Below are 17,560 nucleotides of genomic sequence, written 5' to 3' on the forward strand. Positions count from 1 at the left end.
GGCACACAGGAGATTTAAGTAAATGTTTGTTGAATGAATCAAAGACCAGGTCTCCAGGGAATGAGTTAACAGAGACAGTCGTTGGGAGGGTCATGGTTTTATTGCTGAGTTTCAGGGAAGGGGCTCAAATCCGCCCAATCTCCCTCAGCTTGGCCACCAGGTCCTCCGTGGTCTCCACCTTGACGCCGGCCGTACGCTGGGGCGGGTCCTCCACGCTAACCACGGAGAGCTTGGAGGTCAGGTCCACACCCAGGTCTCCGGGCTTGATCACCTCAATCTTCTTCTTCTTGGCTTTCTGCACATGGGCAGCCACAGTTCACGGGGCTGCTGGAGCCCTTGCCCCCTCTCCGGCAGCCTCCTCCCTGTGACTGCCACGTCTGCAGAACCAAGCCCATTGCCTGAACTTGTCTGGACCTACCCACTAGCCAGGACATCTGTGACCTCTTACGGGGCCTGGTATAGATCATTTCTGTGGGCAGGGATGGCCTGAGAAGCCCCTCTGTTAAGGGTCCTCTTTAAGTCAGCTGCCTTGGAAGCCCTTCACTGGCCGAAATGGACTGGCAACGTCAATCTTCTGGCAGTAATGACTCAATGGACTTTTGGCCAAGCCGACCCACTGAACCCACCCTACTGGAGGATGAGATGACCCACTGAACGCTCCCTGTTGGCTGAGCTAACTCACTGAACCCATCCTACTGGATGAGATGATCCACCATACCCTTCCTCTTGGCTGGGATGGCATGCTCAGCTCTCCCTGTTGGCTAAGATGACCCAATGAACCCATCCTACTGGCCATGATGAACAGCGAACTCTTCCTTTTGGCCGGGTGAGCCCTTCCTTTGGATACGAAGTCCCTCGGATCCTCTGTCCCTGCATCTGAGCACCAGGGAGGCACTGGGCCTGCAATGCGTTCACCCATCCCCGGGCCCTCGGGGACCCGTCCGCTAAGCGCTCACCATGATGTTGGGCAATGTGGCGTAGCGGGGTTCATTGAGCCGCAGGTCGGCGGTCACCACGGCAGGCAGCTTCAGCCGCAGCGTCTCCAGGCCCCCATCAATCTCCCGCTCCACTTTCAACCTGTCCCCTTCCAGTGTCACCTGGGAGGCGAACGTGCCCTGGGGAGATGCGGGGGGGTGAGGTTAACTCAAAACAGGCACAGAGTAGCAGAGGTGTATGCACAGGTGAGCAAATGAATGAGAGAACAGAAGAGAGAGGGTCCTGCAAGGTAACCTATAGACATCAAGTTCATATACAGGAGGAAACCACAGAAAGGGATTTCATAAATCTAGGGCCAGGTTTCTGTACTTTCACTGGGAGCCAAGGTGAGGGTCCTAATGACCTGAACCTGCCAGTTAGGTTCCTGCCTATTATTAACCTCCCTTAATAATGATGAACACACACATGGAGCGGAAGGATGCTGTTCTAAACAACCTACATGCACTAAGTCATCAGGCCCTCATGGGAACTCTATAAGGTAAATGCTATTATCCCCACTTTACAGATGAGGAAACTGAAGCAGAGAAAGGCTCCAAAATGTGCTCACTGTCACCCACCACTGGTCAACCCAAGAGCTGCCTCCATGCCCTATTCCCCCTACCCACCATTTTGTCCCCTGGGGCTCCCTTCCAGGCCCCCCTGCTGGGCTGACCCTGGAAAGGTCTGCTGGGGCCCCATCTCCCTCACTTGGTGCCCATGCTCTGGCCAAGCCCCCTCTGCCCCTCAGCGCTGAGTCAACATTTGCTGATGTACCTACACCCTCTCTGTCCAACCAACCTGTTCTCTCCATTCACTGATTCACCGAACAAACCTTCCCCAAGTCTTAGCTGGAGTGTTCCGTCACTCCCAGTCTCATCCGAGCGCCCCAAGAACCAGGCCTCGGGTACACTGTGAAAATGACCCACGAGGCCCTGGCTTTCGTGCGCATTTATCCTGGCCAGGAAAACCGCCGGGAACCAGATACATACACAGCGGCCACAGGACTCAAAGTGTCTTCTGAGCGTGGGAAACATGGCCAGCGCGACTGAAGGATGGCATTTTTCATCTTATTAATTAATTTAAACTAAAAGACTGAGGGGCGCCTGGGTGGCTCAGCTGGTTAAGTGCCTGACTCCTGACTGCAGCTCAGGTCATGGTCTCAAGGTCATGAGATCAAGCTCAGTGGGGAGTCTGCTTCTCTCCCTCTGCCCCTCCCCCCTGTTCTCTCTCTCTCAAATAAATCAATCTTTTAAATAAATAAATAAATAAATAAATAAACTTAAAGACCAGTAAGCCAAATATATTATCATGATTGTGATGACGGCTTCATGGGTGTATATGTGTGTCCAAGCTTATCAAACTGTACACTTTACATACGTACAGTTTATGGTAGGTCACTTAATCTCAATAAAGCTGTTAAGAAAAAAAGGGGGCGCCTGGATGGCTCAGTCAGTGAAGCGGCTGCCTTCGGCTCAGGTCATGATCCCAGGGTCCTGGGATCGAGTCCCGCAACGGGCTCCCTGCTCAGCGGGGAGCCTGCTTCTCCCTCTGCCTGCCTCTCTGCCTACTAGTGCTTCTATCTCTCTGTCAAATAAATACATAAAAAATCTTAAAAAAAAAAAAAAAAAAGATACTCGATGCAGTCCCTGGAAAACTCTTAAGTCTGTTTGGAACAACTGGGGTGTGTGAAATTACTTTTTCAACTGTGAGTTTTAGGAATCCAAACTAAGTATTTCCGGTGGAAATTCAGCATCTAAACTGAGATGTGCTGTAGATATGAAATCCACACTGGATTTTGAAGACTTCATACAGAAAGAAAAAAGAATGTAAAATAGCTCAGTGTTTTTTATACTGATTATAGGTTGAGATGATCATATTTTAGATGTGTCCAGCTAAATAAAATGTTATTGCCATCAATTTTGCCTGTGCCTTTTTACTTTTTTAATCTGGCTATGAAAAAATGTACACTTGATCTTAGCCAAAAGGCCGAGAAGCAATGGCTATGAAAAATTATAAATCACCTAGGTGGCTTACATTTCTATTGGACTGGCATAGGTGGGAAGTGGGGCATCTGGAATTTCATACAGGGTAGGCAAGGAAGGCCTCTCTAAAGAGGTAACCACTGAGCAGACCTAAAGGAGAGAGAGGGAAAGCCACGAGGCAATCTGAGGGACCCATGCCCTAGGCTGCGGGAACAGCAAGTGCAAAGGCCCTGAGGCAGGGATGAATTTGGTGTGGTTGTTGGGTGATAGGGCTGATGAAGACAGAGCACCAAAGGCCCAGATGAGGCCTGGTGTCCTGGCTGTACACGTCTCCTTCCTGTCCGCTGGAGTAGCCATCCTGTCTTAACTAAGCCTGCCTCCCTCCAAAAGGGCAGGGACAAGGGTGGCCCTGTTCTGAGCCCCCAGATCTGGCCCCCAGCAGGCGCTCCCCACTCCAGCCTCACCTGTGGCCAGTCTAGCAATCCAGCTGTCATCTGCCCCGTCTGGTTACAGTCATCATCAATGGCCTGAGGGGAGAAAGAGAGAAGACTGTGTGACAATGGGTCTTTTCACATACCATTCGGGCCTTTGTCTAGATGGGGGTTGGCCAACATTTTCTAAACTCCATGTGGTCTGTCACAGCTCCTGAACTCTACCCTGGGTAGCACACAAGCAGCCACGGACTAAGTGCCTATATAAAGCAACAAGTGTGGTGGCATTCCAATAAAACTTTATTTATAAAATCAGTGGTGGCCATGGCCCATAGTTTGCTGACTCCTGGTCTAGAACGATCTCATCCCCCAACCTGAGCGGAGTGGAGACAGGCAGTCACTTGTCCAGGGGCACATAAAGACATCTAGCCTCTCGATGCCAAATCTTTGCCCCCATATAAATGTTCACAGAAGCCGCCCATGAGCCAGGACCTGGGCCAGCCACACTGGGGAACTGAATGAACAGGATCTGGGCCAAAAAGAACGTTCTATCCCCGGACCCTAGTGATTGGTGCAGGGACGGGTACTTGACTCAGCTGGACCAATGAAGAGTCAGCCCTGAAAGCTTTGCTGGAGACTTTGGGAAAGAGGCTCTTTTTTTTTTCCCACTGGGGAGGCTTGTGGGATACGAGCCTAGAGATGCATAAAGTAAAGACAAGACAGAGGAGCAGAGCCTAGAGCTGACATGTGACCCTGGATCAAGCCATACCTGAAGCTTGCCCTGTATGAGCTAATAGGTTCACTTTCTGGCTTAAGCCTGTGTGCTTCTGACTACCACCCACAATGAAGAGTGTCCTGTCCAGCTGATCCTGTACCTTCTCCGTTGGAGGCCCTGGCCCCAGGAACTGTCCCTGACAACCAGCACAGGCAGGACATGAGTCTGAGACCAACCAGTGAATGCAGGCGGCTTCCAGAGGCCATGCTGCCAGCACCAGTGTCCTGGCGAGCTGGTGGGAGACCTGGGTCCCCAGAGCCCTGAGCCTGACCCAGACCATGCCTTTCTGGCCTGTTCTCTGGGTAGGCCCTCTGCCTCAGCTTACTGACTTGTACTGATTCCTTTGCTGTTGGTCATCTCTCTTGTTTTCTACTGCCTGACTTGTGCAGGGCTGGGTCGGACACCCAACAACCTACATAGACCCATCAGCCTCCCCCTCTCCGCAGGGGCTGATCCAGCCTGCCGGAATCCCTGTCTTTTCCGGCCAGCACCCTGGCTCTACCTCTAAGCCTCCTGAGCCAGGTCTGTGCCCTATCTTATCTCTCAGTCTCCGACATTCTTTGTCAGCCTCTGTTCCTAAGCCCCTGCCCCTTGGTCTCTCCCCTCCCACTGCTGTCTATCTCTGGCTCTTCCGATGACCCTCAGCCCCCAACCCGAGTGAGGCCACAATGTCTGTCCTCAAATGGGAGGGGGTGGGCAGGCTAGCCAGAGAAAGGATGTTGCCTGCCCAGTCTCCTTAGGAAGTAGCTGAGGCCGACTCATGTATGCCTCAGGTGGGGATACCATGTGGCAGGCAGGCTTCTAGCTCACCATTAGCCCCCAGGGTCCTCCCAAAACTCCCAGCCTCCAGTCTCTCCCCTTCCAGTCCATTCCCCAGGGCCTCAGAGAGGTCCTTCTGCGCCCTGAGCTGATCCCCTCCCTCCCCCGCTCACAGGCCCCCCGAGGCTCCCCGGCACCCTCCAGAAGCCTCAGGTCTCTGTAGTAGCCTAGGTTACCGGAACCACACAGCTGTCTTCCCCACACACCGCCTCCCCATGTCTTCCGGGGCTCTCTACAATTCCTGACTGTTCTTCCAGGAGCTGCCCCCCTCTGTCTCCCAGCCACACCCCAGCACTGTCTCGACCTCCTCCCTCCCCTTCCCTCCCTACAGCTCAAGCCCCGCCCCTCTAGCCACGCGGCTGTCCTGTCCGCTCTGTCCATCGGCCTCCTCTTCTCCCACACGGACCATCACCATAGCCCCCGGGGCTCCGATCTCACCCCACAGGACCCCAGGAGTCTTCCTGACGCCCACAGTCACCCTGCCCACCCTGCTCAAACTCTCCACTCAGCCTGGGCCCCCTCCTGCCCAGTCCTGAGTGGGGGAGGCACACTCACCTGCTTGCCCAGCAGCAGCAGATCTACCTTCTCCTTCTCTGCCAGCTTGGCCAGGACCCGGGCCACCTGCAGGGGACCCAGGCGATCTGCCTCTGCAGCTGGCACCTCCACGTGGATGCCTCGGTCTGCACCCATGGCCAGAGCAGTGCGGATGGTCTCCTGCCACGAGAAGGGACTTGACTTGGCTTCTAGCCCCAAGGGGACCCAGGAGCCTGGTCCCAGGCCCTCCTCCCTCAGACCCAGGACTCGGGGCCCTGGCACCCTCTCCCCAGGACCTGAGCACCTGGCACTGGGTGGGCCCGCAGCTGACAGCGATGACCTCTTTCACCAGCTTCTTCTCCTTCAGCCGCACAGCCTCCTCCACGGCGATCTCACAGAAGGGGTTCATGGAGTGCTTCACGCCATCCGTGACCACACCCGTCTTGTCAGGCTTCACCCGGATCTGCCAGGCCAGAAAGGGAAGGGGTGGGGTCAGGGGAGACAGGCAAGAAGGCAAGGGCTGGATGGGGACTACGGGGACCCGGAAGGGGCAGGGCCTTGTCCAGGGTCCCACAGCTCAGGGGACACAGCAGATGAGAAGTCCCAGGTAGGTAGAGGGTCATCCGCTCATGATCTCATTCAGACATTTGTGGAGCACCGGGCACCGGGGACAGAGGACACGCCCCTCCGACTCTCGCTGCTCCTGGGGCCCGAGACGATGTTTCTCAAATGTTTGTTTACCATAAACCACAGTGTGACGTACACTTTATGATACTCCTGAGCATATTACAAACACACAACATACACTTACATATCAATATAAATACCCCTGCAACACGAGGTTCGGGGAACAATACTTACCCTTACTTTGTATACCGTAGCCTGACATTTCCTGCTCTTTCTTTAAATGTCAGCCCTCTACGTGGATCTCATGACTGACACATGGTCATGATCTAGTTTGCAAAAACACTAGCATTAAAGACCTATTCTGCCAAACAGGCAAACCCCGCTCACTCCTTTCCTCACATGGTCCGTCTTCACTGAGCACTGACCGTGTGCTGCCGGCCCAGAGCCGGATTCTGGGGACACCACCACGAGCAAGGGAGTGAGGCCTGCTGGCCCATGAGCTCCCAGTCTAGCGCAGGGTCTAGCGCAGTAGGAACAACTAACCATCCCCCCTATTAGTTTCCCGTGGCTGCCATTCCAAATAACTGCTAACGCAGTGGCTTGCTGTCTCACAGCTCTCGAGGCCAGAAATCCAAAATCAGTTTCATTGGGCTGCAAGCAAGGTGTTGGCAGGGCGCAGTTCCTCTGGAAGCTCGAGGGGAGAACCCATCCCTTGGCTCCCCCAGCTCCCTCTGCCTCTCTCTTATGCAGACTCTGGAGACGGCATTTAGGGCCCACCTGGATGATCCAGGATAACCTCCCCATCTCAGGAGCCTCAACTCAGGCATAAATGCAAAGACCCTGCTTCCAAATTAGCTACCATTCACCCATGGATCGGGGCCTGGGCAGCAGAGGGGGGGCCACTTCCTAGCCCACCACATTCCTCTTAATAGCCCACAGGGAGAATGTTATTGGCCACCAGGCACTGCAGGAGCCCTGTTCTAAGCAATTATCCTAACTCATTAATCTTGGTGACAGCCCAACGAGGAAGGAGCAGTCACTGTCCCTGTGGGCGGATGAGGAAACTGAGGCACTCAAAGTAGCTGGCCAGTCAGTGGTTTCTAGGACCCAAGCACTCAAATCCCCTGCTGTGCCACCTGACAATCCATGAAGTCTGGGGAACCCTGAGAGAGGATGACGGGAGCCTGTGACCTAGCCTGCTGGATGTCGGAGGCTGTCAGGGAAGGCTTCCCTGAGGCAGTGGCACTAGAGCTGAGACCTAAAAGATGAACCAGAGTGGTCAACTGTGAGAGAAAGGGTTCAGTGGGGCGAGGGCATGTGCAAAGGCCCTGAGGAGGCCGGTGTGGCTAGTGGAGCATAGTCTGCCGTCAGGCCACAGACGCTGAACTACTGTGACGGGCGCAGAAATGCGTCCTCAAAACGTCCCCATCCTAATCCCCGAAACCTATGAATGTCACCTCCACGGCAAAGAAGGACTTTGCAAAAGTGATTAATTTAATGACTCTGAGAGGGGGATCCCCCTGGGTTATCTGACTGGGGGCCCCATGTAATCACAAGGGTTGCTCTAAGTGACAGAGGTAGGTGGGAGAGGGGAGATGTAGTGTCAGGGTCAGAGAGACCGTGAAGATACTCTGCTGCTGGCTCTGAAGCTAGAGGCAGGCACGCAGGTGCCTCTGGAAGCTGGAAATGACAAGGACACGGATTCTCCCCTTGTCTCCCTCCCTGTCCCCGAGGGGACGCAGGGCTGAAGACACCCTGATCCTAGCTCAGTAGACTCATTCAGACGTCCGACCCGCAGAATGGGAAGAGAACCAGTCTGCGTTGTTTGAAGCCCCTGAGTCCGCTAGAGCAGCAATAGGAAACTAAGCGTGCAGGGCCCAGCAGGCTCCGGAAGGGGAGCTGGCTCTGGATCCAAAGAACAAGGGCGATAAAGAGGCAAGTGGATGCAACTTAAGTTTTCGCAAGGTCGTTCTGGATTCTTCGTGGGGAAGACTGGGAGCACAGCAAGGGCGGAAAGCGGGGAGACAGCTGGGTGGCTGTCAGTCAACGAAATGAGGAGTGACAGTGGCTTGGACCACCGAGCCAGCAGAGATGGAGAAGCGGAGGGACTGGAGGGGTCTCTGGAGGTGGGGGTGACACAGCGCTGGGCTCGGCAGGGGCAGGGGCGGGGAGAGGGGAGAATCCTGCAGGACTCTGGGGCTTCCGGTGGCTACATCCTACAAGCCAGGGGGCAGGTGGGTTCTGTGTCTAAGAAGCCCATGAGATGCCCAGAGAAGCCTCGCTCGGGCGCCTGCATGATCCAGCCCAGGACCTGGCTTGCCCCTCTCCTCGCCTGTGGCTGCCGCCAAGGGCTCCGCCGGCACAGATGCAGATGACAGCCTGGCCTGGCCGGGGACATTCACTGGAGTCTCTTCCTACCTCCCTGCACATTTCTCTCTTCCCAGTCTGGATGCGCCTCATTGACCTGTGACACTGAGTAGGAGAAGGAGAAAAAGGACAACTATCATTTTTCTATCACTGTTATTTCATTTTTTAAAAGCCATTTTAAGATTTTATTTACTTATTTGAGAGAGACAGAGAGCATGAGCAGGGGGAGCGGCAGGCAGTGGGAAAAGCAGACTCCCTGCTCAGAGGCTCAATCCCAGGACCCTGAGATCATGACCTGAGCCGAAGGCAGATGCTGCACTGACTGAGCCACCCAGGCGCCCCTAAAAGTCATTTTAGCACCAAAAATAAGGCTCAAATCTCAGAACTGAATAAATTCACCTTACGGAAATACAATTGGAGCCAATACCATGTTCTGAATCCATGCTTTTTCACTAGAACCTACCCTGAGCGTGTTGGGTAGGTCCCCAACATTTGGGGTAAATTCCCCAGAATTTGCCAGAACATGCCCCTGCTCAACCCCCACCTCTTCTGCTGTCCTTCGCCTCCTGTGTAAACCCCATCCCTTCCAACTCGCCCGCCCCCACTTACCCTGTTTAACTCTCGCCGTACCACTGCCCACCCCTGACATACGACACACGCCAGACTGATTTCGAATGACTATCAGTCTTCTCCCCACCAGAAAGTCAACTGCCTGCAGACAGGCATTTCCATCAGCTCTGTTCGTGACTGTACCCGCGGGCCAAGCACTTGCCAGAACCACGCATGAGAACCTGCACGAGAACCACTCAAACGCTTGGAAACAGCAATGGAAACTGAAACACAAAAGCCCTCTCATTACAAAAATAAAATCCAAGTCAGAGGTTTCCCCTTTGAACAAGAAAAGCAGTACCCCCGCCAGTAAAAGGCCGGTGCTGGTGAGCCAGTGGCCGGTGGAGGGCGCCAAACCTGCTCTTGCTCTGGCCAGACTCCTTGCCCTAAGCTCCTGACCCCCAAGGAGCAGCAGGGATGAGAGCCCTCCGACCCCGGGGAAAGTGCCAAAGCGTCTTCTCCATGGAAGGCCTTTTTAAGCCTGAGTGGATTTCAAGCTTCAAAAACACTGTTTAGTTAAATTACATAAGTCAGGAAACAATGGTTGGTCTGAAAAATCAGACCAGCGTCTTTTTTTTTTTTTTTTTTTTTTAATAATGAGGTTTTATAAATCAAAGGAGATGATTCAGCATGGAACTTTCATTCTTTCTCTTCAAGTTGCAAAAGATGAACCTTCAACAGAAACAGCCGTGAGCCAGATGGGCGTCACTCCAAGGGCTTCACGTGTATTAACTCATTTAACTGTCCTAACCACTGAGGAGGTTAGTTGCTGCCATCACCAACCCCGTTGTACAGATGGAGCAACCGAGGCACAGAGAGGCCCAGCGCCTTGCCCAGGATCACACAGCAGCAAGGAAGTGGCAGGACCAGGAGCCTAACTCCAAGACTGCCTTGGGAACCATGAGACTCTAGGACACCAAATGGGCCCTCAAAAGGTAGGGGAGCTGGTCCTTTTATTCGTGGCCATTTATTCATGGCCCACTGTCTCAGAGCAGGTGTTTGTAAAGTGACTTCTGCAAGCTCTCCCTGAACTCTCGACACAGCTCAAGGACTCCTCTGCGGTTCTGTCCTCTAGTTTTTTCCATCAAGCGAGTCACTCACTGGGCATGTGCTGGGGCTCTGGGCAGAGCACCGTGCACCCAGGACACGGAGTGACCGGGACAGCCAAGGCCAGATGGGGAGATGGTGGCCAGGGACTGATGCCACGGACAGATGACTAAGGTGGTGGTCAGCGCTCTGAGACCCTTCTTCAGCAAACCTCATCTCGGGCAGGGAAAGAGGACCAACATCCCCACAGAGCTGACACGTGTGACGTGAGGGACAAGGAGGGGCCAGCCCTGCCGAGAGCAGGAGGGGTGAGGGGAAGGGGAAAAGGCCGGGCGCTCCCAGAACCGGAGGAAGGCATGGCTGGTTGGGGTTAGGCCCAGAGCTGGATACAGGTTTTCTAGGGCCTGAAGTTTCCAGCCTTTGGGGGAGCCTCTTTAGGAAAACGCACACCAAGTCACGAATGCAAAATTGATCCAGTCTCTCCCTGGGCCTTGAAAGAAACGCTGAAGTTTACAGCCTCATCGGCTCATGGAAAAGGTATCCCTGGCCAGAACTGAGTATTCCTGGGTTGCCAAATGCTTATGAATTAACACCCTAGACACACAATCGCAGGCATACACACAGACACACACGGAGCAGAGCATTTGTTGTGTTCTGAACGGATGAGTAAAAAAACTTCCATTACCAGTTCTACCAATAATTACCGCACTCCCTGAGCACCAGCCAAGGCCAACACTAACCATGAGCCAGGCACTATCCTAACAGCCCATTTAATCTTCACCGCCATCCAATACAGGAGGTACTACTAGTGTTATCCCCATTGTAGAGAGGACAGTACGGCTCAGAGTGGTTAAGCAACGGCCCCCAAGGCCACAGAGCAGGAAGCAGACCCAGGCAACTGGCCTGAAGTGGGCCCTGAACCGTAGAGCATGATGGTTATCTAAGACAGTGGTGACTACATCAGACAGACTCTCCTCCAGACTCTGGAACTCGAATTCTGGAAGGAGAGACAGACACCAAAGCAAGTGATCAGAAAATTACACTGTGGATTACCGAGTGATAAGAGTATGGAGAAATTACAGCAAGGGACGGCACAGGGATGACGCGGGCTGCAGTTTGAAGTCAGTGTCCAGGGAAGAGCTCACAGAGAAGGTGACATCTGAGCAAAGGCTGCAAGGAGGTGAAAAAGCCATGCTGGGAACAGAGTAGAGACCTGGCACTCACCCCAAGGAGCTGCCATCCTGGGGGTGGGGGTGACACCTGGGTGAGCAGGGGATCCCAATCCAGTGTGGGCGCAGAGCTGAGAGAGGCAGGCCCAGGGGGCTGCAGGAGTGTCCGAGGACAGATCAAGAGGCCTGAGAGGGTTGGGCTAGGGGGGCTTCCTGGAGGAGGTGATACCAGAGAATCACTACACTTTCGATACAGTTGACAGATCAGAGTTAGGCAGGACAAGGGAGGTACAGGAAGCAGAGATGCAGAGGGAAGGGTGCCGAGGCAGAAGGCACAGCGGGGGGCAAAGGTCCAAGGCAAGAAGGGGCCCAGTCTGTCAGGAAAGATCAGGTGACGGAGGGAACAGGGCACCACGGATGGCACAGCAGGGGCCACGGCCAGACCACGAAGGGTCTCAAACACCAGGCTGAGGGGCTCAGACTTTGTCCTGAGGATGGGGGGGAGCCTCAGGGCAACTCGGAGTGCAGGAGGAGCCCTGAGGCTGGGAGAGGATGGACTGAAGGAAACACTGAGAACCAGGGAGGAGACTGCGTTGTGGGGCCAGGTGGGAGGAAAGGAAGCCTGAAATGCTGGGCCCATGAGAATGGACAAAGGGACCAGCTGACAAGTAACAGGTGGCGGGGGTGGTAAGGGAAGGAAGGCAATGGTGCCGGGGCTCTGGTCCAGTGATCAGGTAGTGGGCAAGGTTTGAACCATTTATTTCTTCAGAAAGGGCACCCACAAACACAGCCAGCAGACAGGATGCAACGGTGGGGGCCCCGGGGCAGCGTGGGAGGGACAGGCAGCACACATCCCTGGGATAGGACAGTGGCTGATACCCTCTCTTTGTTCTCTCATTCAGCGCACACCCATGTGCCAGGCCCTGTGCTGGGTGAGGCTGGGACCAAAGCCCGTCAAACTCGGGCCTGCCGATGGGGGGAAACATATTTGACACAGGCATCTCAGGCCATGGAGACCAGGGCTGGGGCACAGGGAGGCCCAGGGGGCGACAGAGCCCAAAGCAACAGTAAGAAGTGGGAGGAAACCAGGAGAGAAGGTCCCAGGACCCCAGGAGCAGCTGAAGACAACACCCCTGGCCTCTGCTGTCAGGGCTTTGCTGCAGCTATGGAGTGAAAAAGGGAGGAGGGGCGCCTGGGTGGCTCAGGCAGTTCAGCTTAACCGGCTGCCTTCCGCTCAGGTCATGATCTCAGGATCCTGGGACGGGCTCCCCGCTCAGTGGGGAGTCTGCTTCTCCCTCTCCCTTTGTCTTCCCCGGCTTGTGCGCTTGCTCTCTCTCAAATAAATCTCAAAAAGAAAAAAAAAGGGGGGGGTAGCAGAGACTGGTGCGGGACTTGCCCTGCACTTCGATCTTGACTGCAGCTGCCTGGAGCTGGGTGATCCAGCAAGTAACAGGACCTCCGCGGGCCTCAATTTCCTAACCCGTCCAACGGGGTTCGTAATATCAAGAGGATACTGAAAGCACTGAATGAGTCAGTCTCTGTCAAAGACCTGGAGTGCTGCTGCTTGCACTAAGCACTCACGAAACGTGAGCAGTTATGATCACTTAAGTTTCCATGCCAAGTCCGGCCCCCGGGACCTCCTCCCCACCTCACTCCCCAAGCCGGCAGGGGCCCTGGTTTCATGCACCCCGAGGCCTCTGGCACGCCAGGCCCTGTGCTGGGCAATGCTGGGGACACAGAGGTGGAGTCCCAGTTCCATGGTGAGGACAAACATGGATGGGCAGTCATCATCTTCAGTCTGCTTTAAGCCAAGTATTTAGAGAAATTGGCCCAAGAGGCTGTGTCTGATTCACCTCTGTCCTGACCAGCTTCTCTCCGGGGACAGGCCAGGACCTCAGAGATGTTGCCCCCCCCCGGCCCTCTCATGGGCAATGGGAGCCATTCCACCAGCTCAGTCAAACAAGATTTCATCTCTAGCAAACACTTCTCCCTCCCTTCCTGGCTAGAGCCTCCTCACTCACCCCGCGGCTTTGTAGGGTGAAGGCTTCTGGGTTCCCAAGTTAACAGTCAACCGAGTGTGCAATGCAGCCTAACAGGTGAAAGTGCGCTTGTGTGCAAAGCACTAGTTGCGCTGAGGAGTCAGAAGGACCTGGAGGGGAATCTCAGCTCTACCCCATCCTAGCTGAGCGACCTCTCTGCGCCTCAGTTTCTCCAAATGTCACATAGGGGCCGTGGCACCTCCAGCAGGCAAGAAATAGAGAAACTAACTCGTACTGCACAGAATTATTAAGACGCTGAGTCCAGAACTTGAGAAAAGGGAACGGGGTCATGACCCCAAAGGGGCCGCGTTTGAGTGAGGAGGTATCTGAAGTCGGAACCTCACAGTCCTTGATCTTTGCCCTCAGGTGTGACTTTGACGTTTGGGAGGAAGAGCGGCAGAGAGCATATGTACGAGCAGACCCCCCCATACAGTTTCGGGGTTCGGGGGAGGTGGAAGTGGGGGCCCGGTCACCTTCACGGCGAAGTCGATGACCCTCTTTACAGCCACGAGCGCGCGCAGCTCCGCCATCTTCCTGCCGCTGCCACCTGCGGGGTCAGTCCGCTCGCTCGGCCTCGGAATCCAGACGTCCCGCCCCCCCCCCCCCCGCCCCCGCGCCCGCGCCCGCGCCCGGCGCCCGCGCCCGCGCCTGCGCCCCGCGCCGCCAGCCAGTCAACCGCGGCGGTGCCCGCCTCCGCCCTAAGAAAGGACCAATCGGAGGCCCGGAGGGGAGGGAGGTGTGGCAAGAGGATTCGGACCAATGGAGAACGGATTCTGGAGAAAGAGGCGGGACCTGAGGGGAAGGGAAAAGGACTTAGTGAAGGGGGCGTGGTCGGGAACTAGGGGAAAGGTCGTGCGCATAGGGAGGAGCCGGGAGCTTCCCCCAGGCCTCCTAAACTTTTCCCAACGCCCTCGGATTTACCCCTCCCCCGGTTCCCCACGTTTCCCTCGCTTCCGCAAGTCGCTATGCCCGCATTCCCTGAGTCCTCTTGTGTCTGTCTCCCCATTCTCTTCTCGCCATGTTCCTCGTCCCACGATCATGCCTCTTACGTTCCCCTCTATCCGTGTTCCCGCGTCCATGTCCCTACATCCCTTCCAAGAGCCCATGTGCTCTCCTGACCCCACCACCCCTGTGCCCCGTCCCCCCTCCGAGCCCATGCGCCTTGTCCACTCCGTCCATGTTCGTGTCCCCATGTTCCTCGTTCCCTACAGGTTAACGTGCTTATGTCCACCGTGAACCCCCAGGGACCCCCGTGTCCCAATCCCCCGTCCTCTTCGTATCCATGTTTCCGCGTGCGTTCGTGTCCCGCGTGTCCTCACGGTCCCCAGAAAGGCACGCGGAGCCGCGGCGGTGAAAGCCGTTCCTTTATTCTGCCCCAGGCTGCGGTCACAAGCACACGGGGAATCCACTGATGGCATCGGTGCTCTGCATGATCATGTCCGCCAGCAGAAAGCAGAAGCCTGGCGGGAGCGGAGCGGAGGGCGGGTGGGGGACGGTGGGTCCTGGGGCAGATGGCCGGGAGCGCCCCGGGGACTGGGGTTTGGGGCCCCAAGGGCGCCCCTGCCGGGTCTGCGGGAGTCGGGAGCGGAGTGTATTGAGGAGTCCCTGCGAGGGCGGCTGGGAGTCTGCGGGGAAGGGGATCCTCTGGGCAGTCTCCTCCACCCTCTTCCCGCTGTCCAGGTTACCCGCGAGAATAGAGAAGGGTAAAGCCAGCCACCCCGAAAAATAGGACCACGAGAAGAAGACGTCGTTTTTCCACGCGTTCTTCACGGTGTAGCCTGTCAAGGCGATCAGCAGCAGCAAGCCTGGGCCCCGCGCACCCAGTGAGCTTGACCGGAAGGCTGTACCCAGGCCCCACCCAGACCGCGCCCATCGCCCGGGTCACGCCCCCTTCTCCCAGGCCCACCCCCTCCCCTGGGTCTCCGGCCCCTCTCCCCACTCCCATCCCCGCGCCTGAAAGCGCGACCCCTGGGCCCCTGCCCCCTGCAACCCCCAGGCCCACCCTGTGACTGAGGGCCCGCTGCCGTCTCACCGTAAAGGAAGAAGATGCCGCTCGTAGTCTGGCCCCGCGAGTCGCCCTCGTGGCACAGAATCCGCAGCCCCATCACCAAACCCACGATGCCGGAGCCCGCCGCCAGCACCATGCACGCCCCGGTCACCGCCAGCATGGCTGGGGAGAGCGGCCGCCTCAGCCCCGCCCTGGCGCCGCCCCTGGCCACCACCCCGACCCGCCGGTACGGGGCCGGGAGCAGAGTTGAAGGTTTGGATGGGGACTTGGAAGTTACTTCATGAGGGGCAGTTAATGTCGCAACAGGGAAGTAGGTCCGGAAGTGGGGGTTCGTGGTAGTCTCTGTCGCGGGGGAGCAGGTGGACCCTGAGACTGGAGTGGAAGGGGCGAGGGTGGGGGATGTGCCCAGCTGTGGTCTGTGCTGGGGGCTGTCTGCCCAGTGGGGGACATCTGGGCGGGCCGGGCCTCACTCTGGCAGGGGATGTTGGAGCAGATGCCGCCGTTACACTCCTGCCACAAGCCACTGTGGCCCCCGGGGTAGCGGATCCAGTAGTTGGTGGCAGTGGAGAGAATCGTGAGGATTTGGGCCAAGAAGCCCAGCAAGGTGCCCCCGCTCTGAAGGCTCCGCTTCACCCCCATGCCAGGGAGGCTGCTGCCGAGGGCCACACACTCAAGATTCGCCAACACCCCTCCCATCCCCAGACCCCTCTCCTGGGTCCTCTCCTGGTCCTTGAGACCCCCTCCCACATGTCCCTCCATGTCTGACTGCACCCCAGCACCGCTGTCTGGGGACCCCTCCTTCAGGCCCTCCCCAAACCCAACACCTTCATCACCTACTGCTCCTATCGGGGGCCTTGAGACCTCACCCCCAAGGAATCACTGCTTAGAGACCCTGTGTTTCACCAGTGGAAGGTCCCTTTAGCCTGTCCAGTGCCCTCCCCACCCCCATACACACACCCACCTGAGTGACTCACACCCAGCTCCCAGGGCTTCTCAGACACGGAGTCCAGAGGGGTGGGGGAAGGGAGACTGGGTCTCTGTGAGGCAGGAGGAGTTCCAGAATCCCCTCTCCCATCAGCCATTTAAAGAGATAACCGCCCACCCACCCACATACACACACATACGCACACACCTAAGCAACTCCTCTAACACAGAGACAGCTCAGTCAGATGGCAGGTCTGTGGGGACCTGAAAGGCCATGACATAGCGGATCATAACCTTGTGAAAACGCTTCCCTTGATCTCATAAGCTCTGCAGGTCCCCAGCTCTCCGACTGTGCCCCCTTAGGTCCCCACACAAGCCCCTGCTCCTCCTCCTCCCTCCACTTTGTGCCCGTTTCCCTGGAACCTCCATCCTGCCCCTTCTCACCAGAGGAGCTTCCTCACTGGGTCCCTCTCCCAGACCCCCGACAGCCATATCCTGGCCGAGCTCAGCCTCTTCCACCAAACCAGGGATGACTCCACCATCCCACCTGGTTGGTTGTGCCGCTCCCCTGGGCACTATCCTTGCTCCCTCTTGCCCATCACGCCACAAAGCCCTTGAATCCCTGAGTCTGGTTCCTTCTGCCCTCTCCCCCCAAATCTTTCTGGCTCCTTCCCTCTTTCCCACCTCACGCCCTGGTCCCAGTTGCACCCCTTGCGTTGCCAAGCTCTTCTCTCCCTTTGGGCCTCCCTGCGTGCCCCAGAGGGGTCTTTCTGGCACCTGGAACTGGCGTTGTCCCTCCCCAGCTCCCAACCTCCTCCTAGCTCCCCATTGCCCTCAGGAGAGAGTCACTGTGACCGTTGGGCCGTTGCTCCCACCTGCTTCTCCAGCCTCATGCCCCACCACCCCTGCATTCTGCATTCCACCACAAAGCACTGTTCTCCATCCCCTGAAAACTTCCAGGCTTTCCACACCTCCACCTTTGGGTCCCTCTGCCTGGATGGCCTTTCCTTGGCCTTCGAGAAGCCCCTAAGCACCCTCCTCCCCCCACCCCCGACACAGTCAGTCTTTGTCCCCACCATCCCAGGCTCTGCCTGGACTTGCAGCCCCCAGTGGGCAGGGCCCGGGTCAGACTCCCATCAGCATCCCCAGGGAGACCAAGCAGAAAGGATGAGCTCAGGAAAAGCCCACTGAAGGAGCAAATGAATTAATGAAGGGAGCGAGGAGGACCAGAGTGAAGACAAGGGTGACAAAATC

The 17,560-nt window shown here is 56.5% G+C and overlaps 2 protein-coding genes across 6 annotated transcripts; both read right to left on the bottom strand.

The window, feature by feature from the left end:
• Positions 1-81: 81 nt before the first annotated feature.
• On the bottom strand, positions 82-13,973 carry ETFB (electron transfer flavoprotein subunit beta). The gene is made up of 6 exons (XM_027619937.2): positions 13,848-13,973; positions 5,821-5,979; positions 5,538-5,696; positions 3,422-3,484; positions 957-1,115; positions 82-295 (listed from the first exon to the last, which is right to left on the bottom strand). The coding sequence occupies exons 1-6, from the start codon at positions 13,902-13,904 to the stop codon at positions 125-127; spliced, it is 768 nt and encodes a 255-aa protein (XP_027475738.1). The 5' UTR covers positions 13,905-13,973; the 3' UTR covers positions 82-124.
• Positions 13,974-14,066: 93 nt separating this feature from the next.
• CLDND2 (claudin domain containing 2) lies at positions 14,067-16,469 on the bottom strand. Of its 5 annotated transcripts, none has more exons than XM_027618002.2 (4): positions 15,853-16,170; positions 15,407-15,544; positions 15,060-15,179; positions 14,067-14,834 (listed from the first exon to the last, which is right to left on the bottom strand). In XM_027618002.2, exons 1-4 carry the CDS (start codon positions 16,139-16,141, stop codon positions 14,761-14,763), a joined length of 621 nt encoding a protein of 206 aa, XP_027473803.2. In that variant the 5' UTR covers positions 16,142-16,170; the 3' UTR covers positions 14,067-14,760. The 5 variants fall into 5 exon arrangements, with proteins under 5 accessions (XP_027473803.2, XP_027473802.1, XP_027473800.2 ...); XM_027617999.2 differs by adding an exon at positions 16,344-16,373 and having other exon boundaries at positions 14,084-15,179; positions 15,853-16,034; XM_027618000.2 differs by adding an exon at positions 16,344-16,469 and having other exon boundaries at positions 14,085-15,179; positions 15,853-16,031.
• Positions 16,470-17,560: the final 1,091 nt, after the last annotated feature.

Source organism: Zalophus californianus, chromosome 17 (assembly GCF_009762305.2).
Source record: "Zalophus californianus isolate mZalCal1 chromosome 17, mZalCal1.pri.v2, whole genome shotgun sequence".
NCBI lineage: Eukaryota > Metazoa > Chordata > Mammalia > Carnivora > Otariidae > Zalophus > Zalophus californianus.